The sequence below is a fragment of the Benincasa hispida genome, chromosome 6, assembly GCF_027475165.1.
Source record: "Benincasa hispida cultivar pf3 chromosome 6, pf3_genome.v1.1, whole genome shotgun sequence".
Taxonomy (NCBI): domain Eukaryota; kingdom Viridiplantae; phylum Streptophyta; class Magnoliopsida; order Cucurbitales; family Cucurbitaceae; genus Benincasa; species Benincasa hispida.
Genome location: NC_143483.1, coordinates 57,455,097 through 57,470,272, shown reverse-complemented (window position 1 = coordinate 57,470,272; position 15,176 = coordinate 57,455,097). Strand labels below are relative to the sequence as shown.

The window sequence follows — 15,176 nt, the reverse complement described above, 5'->3', positions numbered from 1 at the left end:
TTTAATTAAAAAGTTAGAAAATGAAAATAAAGATTAGTTGAAGCTTTAATCTGAAATCTTTTGACTTTTAGGGTATGATTATTTTTTTTCCTTTATTTTTCTTAAAAAGTCCAAATGAGGAGTTAATTTATTTTTTTTTTAACTTTATGAGCTATATCAATCCAAAATTTTGAAATACTAATTTATCACACACCATTACAAATCACAAATCACACGACTTAGGGGTGTTCAAAAAATCCAATGCAAAAAACCGATCAACCCAACCTAATTCATGTGGTTTGGATTGGGTTATCAACTCATTTTGGTGGTTGGATTCAAATAAATAAAAATTTTATGGATTGGGTTGGTTCATAGGTTCACCCAATATAACTCGGACCAACCCAAATTTATTATTAACTTAAAATTTTTTTTATTACTTATAACACAATTACTTATATATATATATATATATATATATATTAATTTAATTTAATTTTAATATTTTTTTAATAATTTATTTTTCAACAACTCTTAAAACTAGTTTATTTGCACTTTAGAAAGAAAATTTTCATTATATAAATTGAAATTTAGTTGTCAATCTTAATTCAATATATGAAAATAATTAAATTAGATTTTTACCTATTTACATTTTGCTTCCTTTTATAACAAAATTTTAAATAAATGACCAAATTAACCCGAACCAACCCAACTCAAATATTTCATTGTTGAGTTCATTTTTACAACCAAAACAATTGAGATGGGTCTAAAAATCCTTTCAACTGACCCCAATCCAACCTAACCCATGAACATTCCTACGGCTTACACAAAACTAAACTTAGATTACATAATAATCCAAATTTTTGTTTCCATATTTCTTTAAATAATTTTGGTTTAAGTAATTTATATGTGACGATTGACCTAAGAAATTTGTGAAAAAGATAATGGAAGAATAATGATTGAGAACATGATAAATTTCATTTACTAAAATAAATCAGAGTTCCCTCACTTTTAAAAGATTATTTCACGTGTGATATAATAATTTTTTTCTTACCTAGATTACTGAAATAATTTATTAAAAGACTAGACTTATATATATATATATATTAATGGAAATTACAACTAAAAACAAATAGATCATACATTCGTTTTTCTTTCCTTTATTTCAGAAAATAATTTAAATGTCAAATAATGTTATATGACTCAACTCTCACATAATACTCATATGTGTGCATCAAATCATGCAGCTGGAGCATAATCATAAATTGGGTCTTCATCATCGTCATCACCTTCAAAGCATGGCATTAGATAATTATATGTATCCATACTATCGTGATCTCCTTCAATGTTCATCGAAGTAGCATCAGCAATGCTAAAATCACCATCATCAACGTCTTCTTCGTATGAGTGTTTTATATTCCAACAACCAACAATCTTCAAAATGGTAGACATTCTTTTAGAAATTTTGAGAGACAAAATAATGATTGTTTTGAGACTTGAGAGAGATGGAAAGATTTGAGGAATCGTATGAAGTATTTATACCTTGAAAAGAGAGGGAGGAGGATGGCCGTTGACTTTTTATATTTTTCAACAACCAATTATTTTAAATTCATAATTTTATTTTGAAAAAAAAAAAAGAAAATTTTAGAAGTCAACGTTTAATTTAATTTTTAGAAGTCAATATGAGAATTTTGTATGGTATATGCTACCTTAAATAATAAGCCAATAAATGTGGATCAGTTTAAGGTCATGGATTAATGCTTTTTATTTTGAAAAGGAAATCAATGAATTTGAGTCATGCTTCTTTTTATTGAGATTGTAGTTTAGGGTATTTTTATTTTAAACAAAAGTGCATGTGGGTGCAATGGAAATTTTCTATCAGCTCAAATGGAAAATTATGTCCAACTATTTTTTAATAACAATTTCATTTTTAATTTTTAGTTTTGTTGTGTTTTGTGTGTGTGCGTTTTTTTTTTTTTTACAATTGTTTTCGGTTTATTTCTTCATTTTATAATACAGTTTATAAATTTTAAAATATAATGCTTTAAAAGGTGAAAAAAGTAATATATTTAAAAAAAAAAAAAAAAAAAAAAAAAACTTAACTGAATTTACATAAAATTAAGTCTCGGTTATGTAACTATTTGATTTTTTATTTTTGTTTTTAAAAATTAAGTCTATAAACAATACTTTAACTTCTAAATGTATTTCTTTGTTATCTACTTTTGTACCCATGATTTAAAAAACAAGGTTAACTTTTGAAAACTAAAAAAAATAGTTTTTAAAATCTTGTTTTTGTTTTTAGAATTTAGCTAAGAATTCAACTTAATAAATATGTAAACTTTTGTCAAATATGTTGATTAAATATGCTTAATTTTCAAAACTAAAAAATAAAAAATAAAATGTTTATCAAAAGGGACCTAAATTTTTTTGTAAAGTTTTGTTTGATCTTGACAAATCAGAACATATATTTTCTTCTCAAAGTTTTAGAAAATAATTCATTAATGAAGTGTGTTAACAAAGAATAAAATCTTATCATTTAGTAAAAATGAGCATAACTTAATTGACATAATATTTATACTATCAACCTCGATATCAAAAATTCGATTCCTCCACCCTACGCATTTAATCTAATATCTAGGGGTGTACACGGGTTGGATTGGAGATATTTTTTGGACCAACCCAATGGCTATCTGAGTTCCTCGAATAGGGTATCCAACCCAACCCTTAAAATTCGACCTAAATTGGGTTGGGTCGGGTTGGGTTGTCGAGTTGTGTGTGTGTGTTTTTTCTCTCCCTATTTTTGGTAGATTTAGAAACATTACAACAACTCAATCATTATAAAAATATTGATCTGGGATAAATACAAACATAAAATAGTTTCTTAAACATTAATTGGCATATCCATGAATCCATAGTCCCAAACATATCCATGATTCAAACTTCTAAAACATAAAGTACAACATACCCATATCCGTGAAACCACATATCCATGAATCCGTAGTTAGTCACAAACATAAAGTACAACGATAGTAGAATACAATATGTTAACAACATAGTTCTTAATCCTATAGAATTACATAACGGTCAACGACTAAGCTACAAAACAAACTTTTAAAACCATAATTATTGGCATCCCAATGATTCAGCTTAATCCTGAAAATTTAAAAACATTCCAATTAAGTAGTTTAAATAAAATAAACAACAATAAAAATTAAAAAGATATATTAAGTATTCGACTTTCTATGAAAATTGTCAACCCATCGAGTTTCATTTATGTGTTGCAATGGAGGACTTGACATTATCTAGAAAAACAAGATAAAGGTATATAATGTCATATAAAAATACATAGTAAATTGCGACAAATGAATAATAATTAAGTTGTAGGCACCATTTACCACTCTAAATTTTTTCACAAAACTCCATTTCTTTAAGCTGTGGAGGAAGATCTAATAAGGATGTTTTTCCATGGATCAAATTTTGTGTACAAATCAAACCTTCCATTGTTTTAGGTGACAATGAACTTTTAAGAGAATCAAGAATCCTTCCTCATGTACTAAATGTTGATTTAGAAGCCACAGTAGACACTAGAATGGCAAAAACATCTTGAGCGATTTTTTATAAAATTTGATATTTATGGCTATTTAGTTTTCATCAACTCAGAACATCAAAATGATCACTTAGCTCTTCACAAAGGTCAGATAAATATCAACCACATCATTCCTCAATTCTAAAGTATGTTCTTCTTCTCTTCTTCTCTTGTATCGTGAAAATACAAGACCCTTTGGTCAGTTTCAACAGTAATTCCCAAACTCAATAGTGAAACACAACTTTGGACACTCAAATCATCACCAGAGCCATCAACTTGTGATCTATAAGATTATACAAACGCATCAAATAGCTTCAATTCCATCAGCAAGAACTTTAGCCATAGCATCATCATAAACACTTTCGAAACAAAAGCCCACATAATCCAATTTGTAGTCAAGCACCACAGCTAGAAATACAAGCTTATTAATTTTATCAAATGAATCCCAATACTTGTCATACTTTGCCTTCATATTTACAACCATAGTATGTATAATAGAGTTATGTTCATTGCTCCAATGAGTTAAAAGCTCAATAAGACTCCACATCTCATGAAAGTAAGAACTAGTAGTCACATATAAAGAACCACTTATCTTCGTAGTGGTATCATAGAACACCTTCAAAAACATGACAAATACTTTAACATTTTTCAAATCATAATTACTTTATGGACTTACCCTCTTCTTTTCATGATCATCTTCAACAAAATAGTCTTAATAATCCAACTCTTCTTCCTCTAATATTTGAAAAGCTTTATCAAATTTGAGTGAATGCTCAAGCATAAAATAAGTAGAACTCCATCTTGTCGCCACATCCAAACAAATAAGAGTTTTGCATTCTATTTTCTCTTGCTCCACACTCAAGGGATTTGGAATTTTCGCACAACAGAACCGAACGATCACATGTGTCTCTGAAACCGATTTTACAAAACTTAAGAAACATAGGAAACAAAAACTATTGAATAAAAATTCACCTTTAGCCTACTTCTACAAATACATAAAGGAAAAAGGAAGAAATTGGACTAATCCTTGAAGATCTAATCTTCTCGCTTTCTCTTTTCGTGAGATCATGATCAACACTTCTCCTTGTTGAGCCTAAATACCATGAACACAGATACACGAATACCTTGATCTCTTGAACGCCACCACAATGAGTCTTCTTTGTTCTCAAAGAGAGAACCAAAGGAGATAAGTGGCATTCCTTGTTAATTTTGGTGTTGGAAACTTTTTGTTCTTTTTAGAGAACAATGGAAAAAGATGAGAGGAAGAAGATGATCATAAAGATGCAACTTCTATGTTTTCAAAAAATAAATTTTATTCAAATAATCAACTATGTTGGTTATTAATATGTGAGAGAAGGGAGTTATTACTTTTGAATTCAAAATTCAAAATTAAACTATATAAACCAATTTAATATAATTAAATCCAAACTATATGTTATATCTCATATAACATGCAACCTATAGTTTTTTATATCGAATGTAATATAATCTATAGTTTATTTTCTCTTATATAATCTATAGTATTATTATGAATCATATCCATATTAATTTCAACCTATAGTTTCTATATGAATCGTACTCATATAGTTTAATATTTGAATTATATTCAAATAACAACCTCTCTCATCCAACTATATACTTTTAATGTAAATCATATTCAAATTAATTTTAACCTATAGTATTTATATGAATCATATTCATATAATCAATATTTGAATCATATTCAAATATTTGATTCTCCTCTCAATAAAACTTTATATTATAATGTATCACATACATTATATTAATTATATCTCATACAATTAATTCTCATTTAATTAATTTGCACAATTCAAATTAAATCAAAATTAGTTTGATTCTCATTGATCCTTATTGAGCTAATAAGGGGACTTTATGGACCTACTGATTCAAGCTCCAGTGATATAAGATTAATTTATAATCAAATTAATCAACATTCATTAATGTCGATCACTCCACTAAAGACTGACAATTGCACCAATCAACAGGTGCATTAACTCTTCACAAATTGCTCGTAAGTACAGTTGGGTCAAACTTACCATTTTGTAGTTACATCTAACTTCTTAAGTACTATTAATCCCTCTAATGAATAATTAGTCATGGTCCCATTATAACTAGACCCCTGGCCAGTGAGAGGGTGAGGGTCCTCATTGTTCAAGTTCAGGAATTAACCCTTAAGAGAAAAATTTATTTATTTTTCTAACAAAGGGAATGAGTGAATTCCATCTTGTGCAGTTAAGTTTCCAGCTCCCTACTCAAACAAATCCCCAAAATGGTAGGCATATTAAGTCGACGAATCTAGCCACTCTCACCATGCAAATAAAAGGACCTCCTTCATAGGCAGAAGTTCGCAACTTACTCAGAATTAAGGTCGAATCACCTGTGGTCATCCTAATAAAATGTAAGTCTCTTAGACATTATAAAGAGAGACTAATCGTGGTCCAATCTTATACAAACTCTTTGTATAGGATACTCCCCTCACATGTATGTAATACTTTACAATAATTGTAACAATTACAAAGTGGGTCATATTCATAGTGCCACCAAAATGAGATACCCAACCTTATCCATCTACTACAGACCGTTCAGGTTATTATTTAAACATGATCCACCTGTATGTCTCCACATACATATTTAAGTTACATAAAATAACCTAAAATCTTAGTTTATTGGATTGAGTTAATGCACATATAAAATGAAAATTATTTAACTTATAACAATTTGTTTACAAAAGTTTACAAACTAAGTGAATATAAAAGATTTAGGACACCAATCCCAACATACACAAACTTTAAACTTTGTCAATCTCTTAAGAGAATAGAATCATGCATTGAAAAAAAAAAAACCTAACTAATGCGATCTCATTATTATTATTATTATTTAAAGTCTCTTCTGCCCGCTCCACCAAGATCCTCTTTTCCTTTCCCTTCTTTTTTATTCTTTGGAACTTATTAATGAAAAAAGATAATTTCTTTAAGGAGTCAACGTTTTAGAGATGTTATGTGTGCAAAACAGAGTTTTCGGTATGATTATTGATTTCCTTTGCATAAACAGGAAGCAAAACTCAGATGCATACAAACTTGCTCATCATGCCAGAACTTTTAAGTTGTTTAAAACTTTAAATTGAAGAACACTCACGCTAGGTGCATAAAAGTTGTTTGCAGGGACTGATCACCTCTTAATGTTTTTTGTTATCTGCACCTGTTCATTCAAATTTTGGGACAGTGAAAAGACATCTGACCCTCATGTGACATCAATGGTTGAATTTGTAATTTGGAGAAGAGAGAACCTGCAAAAAAAAAAAAATAATAATGTCTAAGTCAATAAGAGAATTCTAAAATAGAGAAGAAGTCAGAAGTTTAAATTCTAGATTAAGATCTAAATTTCAAATCAAGTTCTAATCTCCAGGTATTTATAAGGAGGAATGAGATAGAGTTTACATTTTTCTCTTATAATAAGGATAAGATGGATCTTTCCTAATCTTAATAAGTTAATATTATATATGATTAGATAAATTCACTTTATCGAGTATATATCTTTTCTTGATATTAGCCTATCTTGTGAATTCCAAATTCATCCATAACAACACTAAAAAAGAAAAAAGAAATTTAGAGACCAAAAAGTCAATTTTCACCCGTTGATTTTATTAGTTCAATTACTACTAATAAAAAGAAAATTCTTGGAGTATTTAAAAAGGTTTCAATCAAATTTGAATATCGAACGAATTCCTCCTTCAGAAGACTTTAATGAAATGGTGGGAAAATGCTCTCTTTTGTAAGTAAAATAAGTGTAGCTCAACTGACATAAAATTATACTTTCAACCTCGAGAGATTAATCATGGTTCTTTGTACTTCTCTTTGTAAATTAATTTTTTTAAAAAAATTAAAAAGATTGACATTACAAAAAAGACTAAATTGTATAAAATACCCTTGAACTTTGTATTTTGTTTAGGAAAATATCCCTAAAAGTTTAAGGTTGTTAATGAAAATTTTGAAAGATTTTTTTTTTTAAAAAAAAAATACTATCAATTTTCATCCAAGCAAGGATATTTTCAAAAAAAAAAAAAATCGTTTAAGGATATTATTGATATATTTAAAAGTTCAAGGATATTTTTGAAATAAAGTACAAAATTTAGAAGTATTCGAAGAATCCTTTGAACCATATATTTCTTAAATGTCCTAGATTTTTTAATTATTTTGTTAACAGCTTTTAGTTTTAATTTTGGATCAATTTTGATCTTTTTAATCATTATTTCAAAATTTTTGAAATATTTAACTCTTTCCTTATAAACATAATTTTCAAATTTTAATTTTCTTTTTGTTATTTGTTAATTTCGGTTGATGTTCATTTAATACAATATATTCCAAATTAATGTTTTTTCATTTTAGGAGATAACATTTATTTTCTTTCATATTCCTAATTGAAAAGTGATCACCTTTTAATTAAAGTCTGAAGTGTATGTTGAATATATTTGTAATATATTGAAAATATAAATATACATCGCATACACCATAATTTAATATTTTAGTGTGTTTACAAATATACTAAAAAATATTAATATATTTTACATATAATGTTAGATAGAAAAGACGATATATTGTACAAATTATCTTTGTTCATACACTAATCAAATATTCATTGGTTTATGTCAAATCGAGCATATCTCAATTGGCATCCGAATATGTGAGAAACCATGAGGTCCGTGGTTCGAATTTCCTTACTAAATACATATTGAATATATTGTGTTGTATGTATCAAATATATATTGTTTTGTCCTTTGAAAATTCTTGTTAGTTATTGTTTTCGCTTATAAACTTCCCTTACATGCATATTTTAATATTAATAATTATTGTCTATACTTTTTAAGAAATAAATTGAATAGTAAGGAGGGCAAAAAAAAAATAAGTTTGGCCAGATTTTTATATAAAATAATAACAACTTATTAAGCTATTCGTGTAAAAACTAGGAAAATTTAGGAAAATTTAGGCTATTGTGTAATTGAGTAACAAGTCTAGAAATCCTCAAGGGATATTCAAAGATTTCAACCCTTTTCAAAATTTATTTTCATAAATGTTCAATTTTTTTTTTTTTTATATATTTTCACGTATAAGATTTAATGGTTTTTTCGAACTAAAATACTCCTTGCGTGTGGTGGACGGCTGGATAGAGAATGTGGCATTTGGAAAACCATTTTTCATATTTATGAAACACTCTTAATGTCCAAGAGAGAAATGCATTTATTTATTGAGATGTTATTTCTTTTGTTTAATGGAAAAGTAAAAATACATTTATTTGTTAAGATTTTATTCATTTGTTTAGTTAAAGAGAGGAAATGCATTCAGATTTCTTTCCCATTTTCAATTGGAGAGAGAAAGTACATTTAATCTGATTTTATTTTTTATTTAACATATTTTACGTATCAAACAACTAGTTTTACTCACCAAAAAATCATGATTATTTTTAAATATAGAACATTGTATTATATGTTTGCAAAGATTCTAAAACATTGTATTAAATGCTTGCAAAGATTCTAACTAATATATGAAATATATTGGTAAATATATTTGATATGTACTTAAATACAACTGGTTTCACGGGAACTTAGTGGTTTTCCTTGTTTATTTCTAAATATACCTTAGAACAATGTATTAGATGTTTGAAAATGTTGTAAACAATATGAAATATAGCGTTGGCAACCCAAGCGGACGAAGGCGACGCAACAATTGGGTGACAGTTTGGACAATGACGATGAGTAACTTCCAGTAGCTGGTAGTATCTAAGTGGAGAGATTGCTAAGTGAAAGAAAGAGAAGGTTTAAATTAATTTTATGCGTGAATCAAGGAAACCTTTAAACTTCCTTTTTTAAAATACGTGTAATTATAGGTTGAGGGCAAAAAGGTAATTGGATCATAATATTTGTGTAAGTTAGAAGCCATTTGAATATTTTTTTTAAATAACAGAAAAGTTGGAAAAAATAAAATATAGGATGACATTGTGTGTTGTTATTCCAATCCCTAAAATTTAAATTGAACGGCCTATGTATTACATGGGCCACGGCCGTGTGCATATGGGCCGAAAGAGGCCCGTTATGTAGTCCAGTCGTGGCCCATCTATAAATAAATCTCCGGCTCCCACGAATTCCTCCGATTCGAATCACCGAAAGAGAAACAGAACATTTCAGGAATAAGCACCTCTAATTTTCGATGGCGACGATGGAGCTGGACACCAAGCTACCGGAGACCACAATTGAAGAGACGTGTTCCGCCAAGCCGGCGACGAAGCACGGCGAAGGTCTTAGGCACTATTACCTTCAACACATTCAGGACCTCCAGCTTCAACTCCGCCTGAAAACTCACAATCTCAATCGTCTCGAAGCTCAGAGAAACGAGCTCAACTCTAGAGGTAAACTGATTACTTAACCGTATCTCCGTTTCTCCAATTCTAGGGCTTGGAATTGTAATACCTGGTAGTTTTATAGATTTTTGACGGAGAGCTGTCTTGATCAGCTTAGCCTTGTTAGATCAACGATGATTTGAATTTTCGTGTGGTGAAATTTTGTTTCCTTGCAGACTGGAACGTTTTTCTAAGCTCGCTTTCAATGTTTCGGGGAATCTTCGGGCCTCTAAATTAAGAAACTAACTCCAATTCAAAACTAGGGTTCTTGATTCTTTTAAAGCAGGATATGGATAATTCTTTTCCTTTTTATGCGACTTTGAAATGTAGAATCGGTTGCTGAATCTTCTAGGCAACATGAGTTTTGTGTTAGATAGTAGTACGTTTTGGCAAATCATTTTTCCGTTCGTTGTTAGGTCGTGAATGTTTTAGGATTGCATTTTATTGATGCTTTAGCACATGACTCACATTTGATAGAACTAGTTGTGCTGGTTGAAATTTTGTAGTGAGGTTGCTTCGTGAAGAACTTCAGCTGCTTCAGGAACCTGGATCTTATGTTGGCGAGGTGGTCAAAGTCATGGGAAAGAATAAGGTTTTAGTGAAGGTGAGTGATCGTGGGAAAGTAATGTATGTTTTTCCTGAAGACGTAACCCCCGTTACATCCACATTCCCGTGTATGTTATCTGTGCCAAGCTATCTATATTAGTTACAAAATGGATATACAGGTGGAGATTTTTATTGTAAGAAGTATCATTCGGAAGGGTTTTCCCTTTCCACAAAAGTGACTGGAATAATTAATAATATTTTTTGTAAAGAGGATATGTGGCAACTTCCATTTCAACCTTTAGTGGGTAGTAACGTATAGTTTTTATATTTACTTTGTACGAAATGTTCTCAAATTTTTAAAACCATGTCTGTTTTACACAAAAGATACATCATTGTCTTGAACATACTTTTAGTTTTAATCCTCCAAATTCATTGCATCCATTAGGAAGGAGCAATTTAGTTTCACATTTGGCTTCTAATTTTTTCAATAACCACAGTATACCATTTTTCCCTGTGCCGAGGATTGTGCTTCAAATTAAGCTTGCATAATGTTTTCTAGTGTCTAGAATTTATGGCTCAAAGCATATATTGGTTTTGAACTAGGATGCATAATGTGAAGCAACATGTCACAGGTGCAGATTGCATTTTTCAACTTCTCCCATTTTCTTTACAGGTGCATCCAGAAGGGAAATATGTTGTAGATATAGATAAAAGCATTGATATCACAAAAATCACTCCATCAACTAGGGTTGCTCTTCGAAACGACAGTTATGTTCTTCATTTAGTTCTGCCAAGCAAAGTAGATCCATTAGTAAATCTTATGAAAGTTGAGAAGGTCCCCGATTCTACTTATGACATGATTGGTGGTCTTGATCAGCAAATTAAGGAGATAAAAGAGGTATCTTTCATCAGTTGTCATTCCCTGATTTACCTTCATTGCTTGTAGGATGTTGGTCAATTCTATTGTGAATTTATATTTGAAACTTGAAATCGTTATTTCACATTTTGCTATTGGATTCTTCTTTAGGTCATTGAACTTCCAATCAAGCATCCAGAATTATTTGAAAGTCTTGGAATAGCTCAACCAAAGGTAATACTAGTGTGCGGTGAACTGCTTCTAATTGTTGATATATTTTCCCTCTAAGATCACTCTTATTTTTCTTTCTTAAATCATGTGTAGGGTGTCTTGCTATATGGACCTCCTGGTACTGGGAAAACACTATTGGCTCGGGCAGTAGCACATCACACTGATTGTACTTTCATTAGGGTTTCTGGTTCTGAGTTGGTGCAGAAATATATTGGAGAAGGTTCTAGAATGGTTAGAGAACTTTTTGTGATGGCCAGGTCTATTTCAAATTTCTTTTAGTTTTTGTTTTCAATAATTGAATGTTGGATATAGTTTCTGGTTTTCCTCTAATATTGGTTTCCTTTATGCTCTATGCTTAGATTGCTTGATGAGATATCCCTCAACCACCTAAATAATAAGTAAATAAATAAAGAAGGGTATAATCTGATTGTTATCCATGCTGTCAATGGTGAATGCTTTTGTATTCATTAAAAATAATTGAATGGAAAAATGTAATTTCTTGACTAATATGATTTTGCTACTTCATGCTTTCTCAGAATCATATGTATTTTTGTACTGTTAACTTATGAATGAAACACATCTTTAATACCTTTCTGCAGGGAACATGCTCCATCTATCATATTCATGGATGAAATTGACAGTATTGGCTCGGCTCGTATGGAATCTGGGACTGGAAATAGTGATAGTGAGGTGCAGAGAACTATGCTGGAACTTCTTAACCAACTGGATGGATTTGAAGCATCAAACAAGATCAAGGTTTGTGTAGCTGGGTTTTTTACAATATTTTATAGGAATAATCAGAAATATGTTATGCTTGTTGACTCGATGTGCTAACTACCAGCATATTGACAGGTTCTGATGGCCACAAATCGGATTGATATTCTTGATCAGGCTCTTCTGAGACCCGGACGAATTGATAGAAAAATCGAGTTCCCAAATCCTAATGAGGAGGTACATGACATTGTTAACCATCTTGGGTCAACAGTTTCTTTTTGCTTTCTGAATGTGTTCATTGTGTTTCATGTCAGTGATATAATCAGTTTTTTGGGAATTTTATTAGCAACATGCAATGTGTTAGTTCATTAACAATTTTAAGGGTAAAAAGAATGGAACTTAAGTGTAGTTCTGTCTAAATCTTTAATAGCTGAGGGTGCTTCCTGTTAGATCCTTCGGCCCATCAGGGAGTTTCCAGGGACAGTTTCATGTTGTTCATACACATCTAAACATGAGTAGTTCAATAGCTGTCAAAATGGACAAAGACAGCCTGAGTGAGATAAACGCGAACCTACTCACAAACTTGCAAAAGAATGTTAGCCTGCCCTTACAAATATGGTGTGACTGCGGCTGAAAGTCCATGGATCTTATATATATACCTGCGAACCATATACTTAAAATTATAGTATATATTTCTTTAGATCCTTCAAAGATATATTTTAGTTAAATGCTTAGAACTCAAAACTTCTGGAACAAAATTGAAATATAGGTTGTTCCTATGAAGAAAAGTTAAATTATTACAAGTGTAATATTTAAACTTTGTTTCAAATAGGTCTCCAAACTTTAAAGTATGTTTATTAGGTCTTTTACTTCTAATTTTGTATTTGATAGGTCAAAGTCGTTGAACTTTCGATTTTGTGTGTCATAAGCACTTTAATATCAAGTTTCTTTTAGTATGATGACCTTGTGGTATTTTTTCTACAATGCAGTCTCGTTTTGATATATTGAAAATACATTCAAGAAAAATGAATTTAATGCGGGGGATCGATTTAAAAAAGATTGCTGAGAAGATGAATGGTGCCTCTGGTGCTGAACTTAAGGTCAGTAAGTCAGTCAGATTTCTACACAAGACTCCTTTTTTGTGCTTCAGGTGAAATTCAATGTTGATCTCTCGTTTATCTTTTCAGGCCGTTTGCACAGAAGCTGGAATGTTCGCTCTAAGGGAAAGGAGGGTTCATGTGACACAGGAAGATTTCGAGATGGCAGTTGCAAAGGTAATGAAGAAAGATACGGATAAGAACATGTCGCTGAGAAAGCTTTGGAAGTAGATTGAAGTAGTTTACTGACGACACAGTTTTCCACAACCCATCACTTTTGGGAATTAAATGACGCTGTTGGCCGTGAGACCAATTCAAAACTCCTCACTCCAATGTAAGCTTCTCTATGACGTTACACTTCAAAACGCGTCCGCCTAATTCCCACTTTGAAAAGTAAATACTCTGGAGGACCCTCATGAGTTGTCTTGTACGTCTATTTGTGGGACAGTTTGTTCTGTAGGGCATTCTTGCTTTCTTGTCGATATTTTACTTTATTTTCTAGGTCTTCGGGTGAAAAAAGGTAACATCTTTTTTTTTTCTTGGGTGAGGAATATCCTTACAAGTCTATGAAAAACAAAGCGGACTAACTTGTTCAGTCTTGAAGGTTTGTGTCTAATAGGTCACTGAACTATTAATTTTGTGTCTAATAGTCTTGGTTAAATTCAAAATTTTAAAAATTAATTAATTAATTAGATATAATTTTGAATTTTATGTCAAGTTGATCTATGAAAAATGTAAAAGTTTAAGGTCAAAATAAACACAAACTTCTTCTGTTTAGGACTGCTATTTTTACATTTCCCCGTGAATAACCCTTTTTTTTCTTTCACGATTTTCCCCCTTTTTCAAAAATATTAGTCGGTCAAAATTGTTTTGCTAATGTTATAGGGTGGGAGAATGGCTTTTCTTTGACGTAGTCAAATTATGCACTCAGGAGGGGGAAGTATTTTTGTGAATATGTTATTATTATTATATGGAAATTGCTGGAGCGTTTGAGAAAAAAAGGGTTTAAACATGGATCTTATCTTATCTTTTTTTTTTTTTTTTCTTGAGCACGGATTTTGTCATTGTTTAGCAACTTGTAGTGTCTATTGTCTTTTTAAGGATAAAATATAATAAAACATTTTTATATTATATAGTACAAAATATAGAAAAATTGGCAATATATATTTGCTAACAAAAAATGAAGATGTTTAAATTTTATTTCGGATTTTTCAGGAGAAAATGTCATGGTAGTTTTTTATTGAGTGGTTTTCTTTTTAACAAATCGTATAATAGAATAAACGGTTTAAATTTGTTTGATTTATATTTTGCTTTTGTTTATTTGTTTTTTCATTTCATTAATAAAGAAAAAATAGTATAGGAATATGTTTGACTATTTGTTACAAATTGAAAAAAATGAAAATAAAAAAAATTCAAACTACATCTTTGAAAAATTCTAAATAGAATAGGGTAATTGTTTTAAAATATAGCAAAATGTCACTATATGTCAATGATAAACTTCTATCATCTATTATTGTCTATCAATGATAGATAATGATATATATTTATTAATGTCTATCATTGTGTCCATCATAATATCATTTTGCTATATCTGTAAATAATTGGTTTCATTTTGTTATATTTGAAAGTAGTTGTTTGATTTCTTTTAATCATTATAGTTATCTTCTAATATTAGTCACACATTTCATAAGTAAAAATATGAAATGAGAACAAGGAACTTAAAAATTTGTACAAAATTTTGGAAATATACTTGAAATTG

The 15,176-nt window shown here is 30.0% G+C and overlaps 1 protein-coding gene across 1 annotated transcript; it reads left to right on the top strand.

Moving 5' to 3' along the window:
- Positions 1–9,593: 9,593 nt before the first annotated feature.
- LOC120080592 (26S proteasome regulatory subunit 8 homolog A-like) lies at positions 9,594–14,064 on the top strand. Its single transcript, XM_039035310.2, has 9 exons — positions 9,594–9,982; positions 10,480–10,577; positions 11,193–11,417; positions 11,547–11,609; positions 11,700–11,863; positions 12,206–12,362; positions 12,459–12,557; positions 13,310–13,420; positions 13,508–14,064. Exons 1-9 carry the CDS (start codon positions 9,784–9,786, stop codon positions 13,646–13,648), a joined length of 1,257 nt encoding a protein of 418 aa, XP_038891238.1. The 5' UTR covers positions 9,594–9,783; the 3' UTR covers positions 13,649–14,064.
- Positions 14,065–15,176: the final 1,112 nt, after the last annotated feature.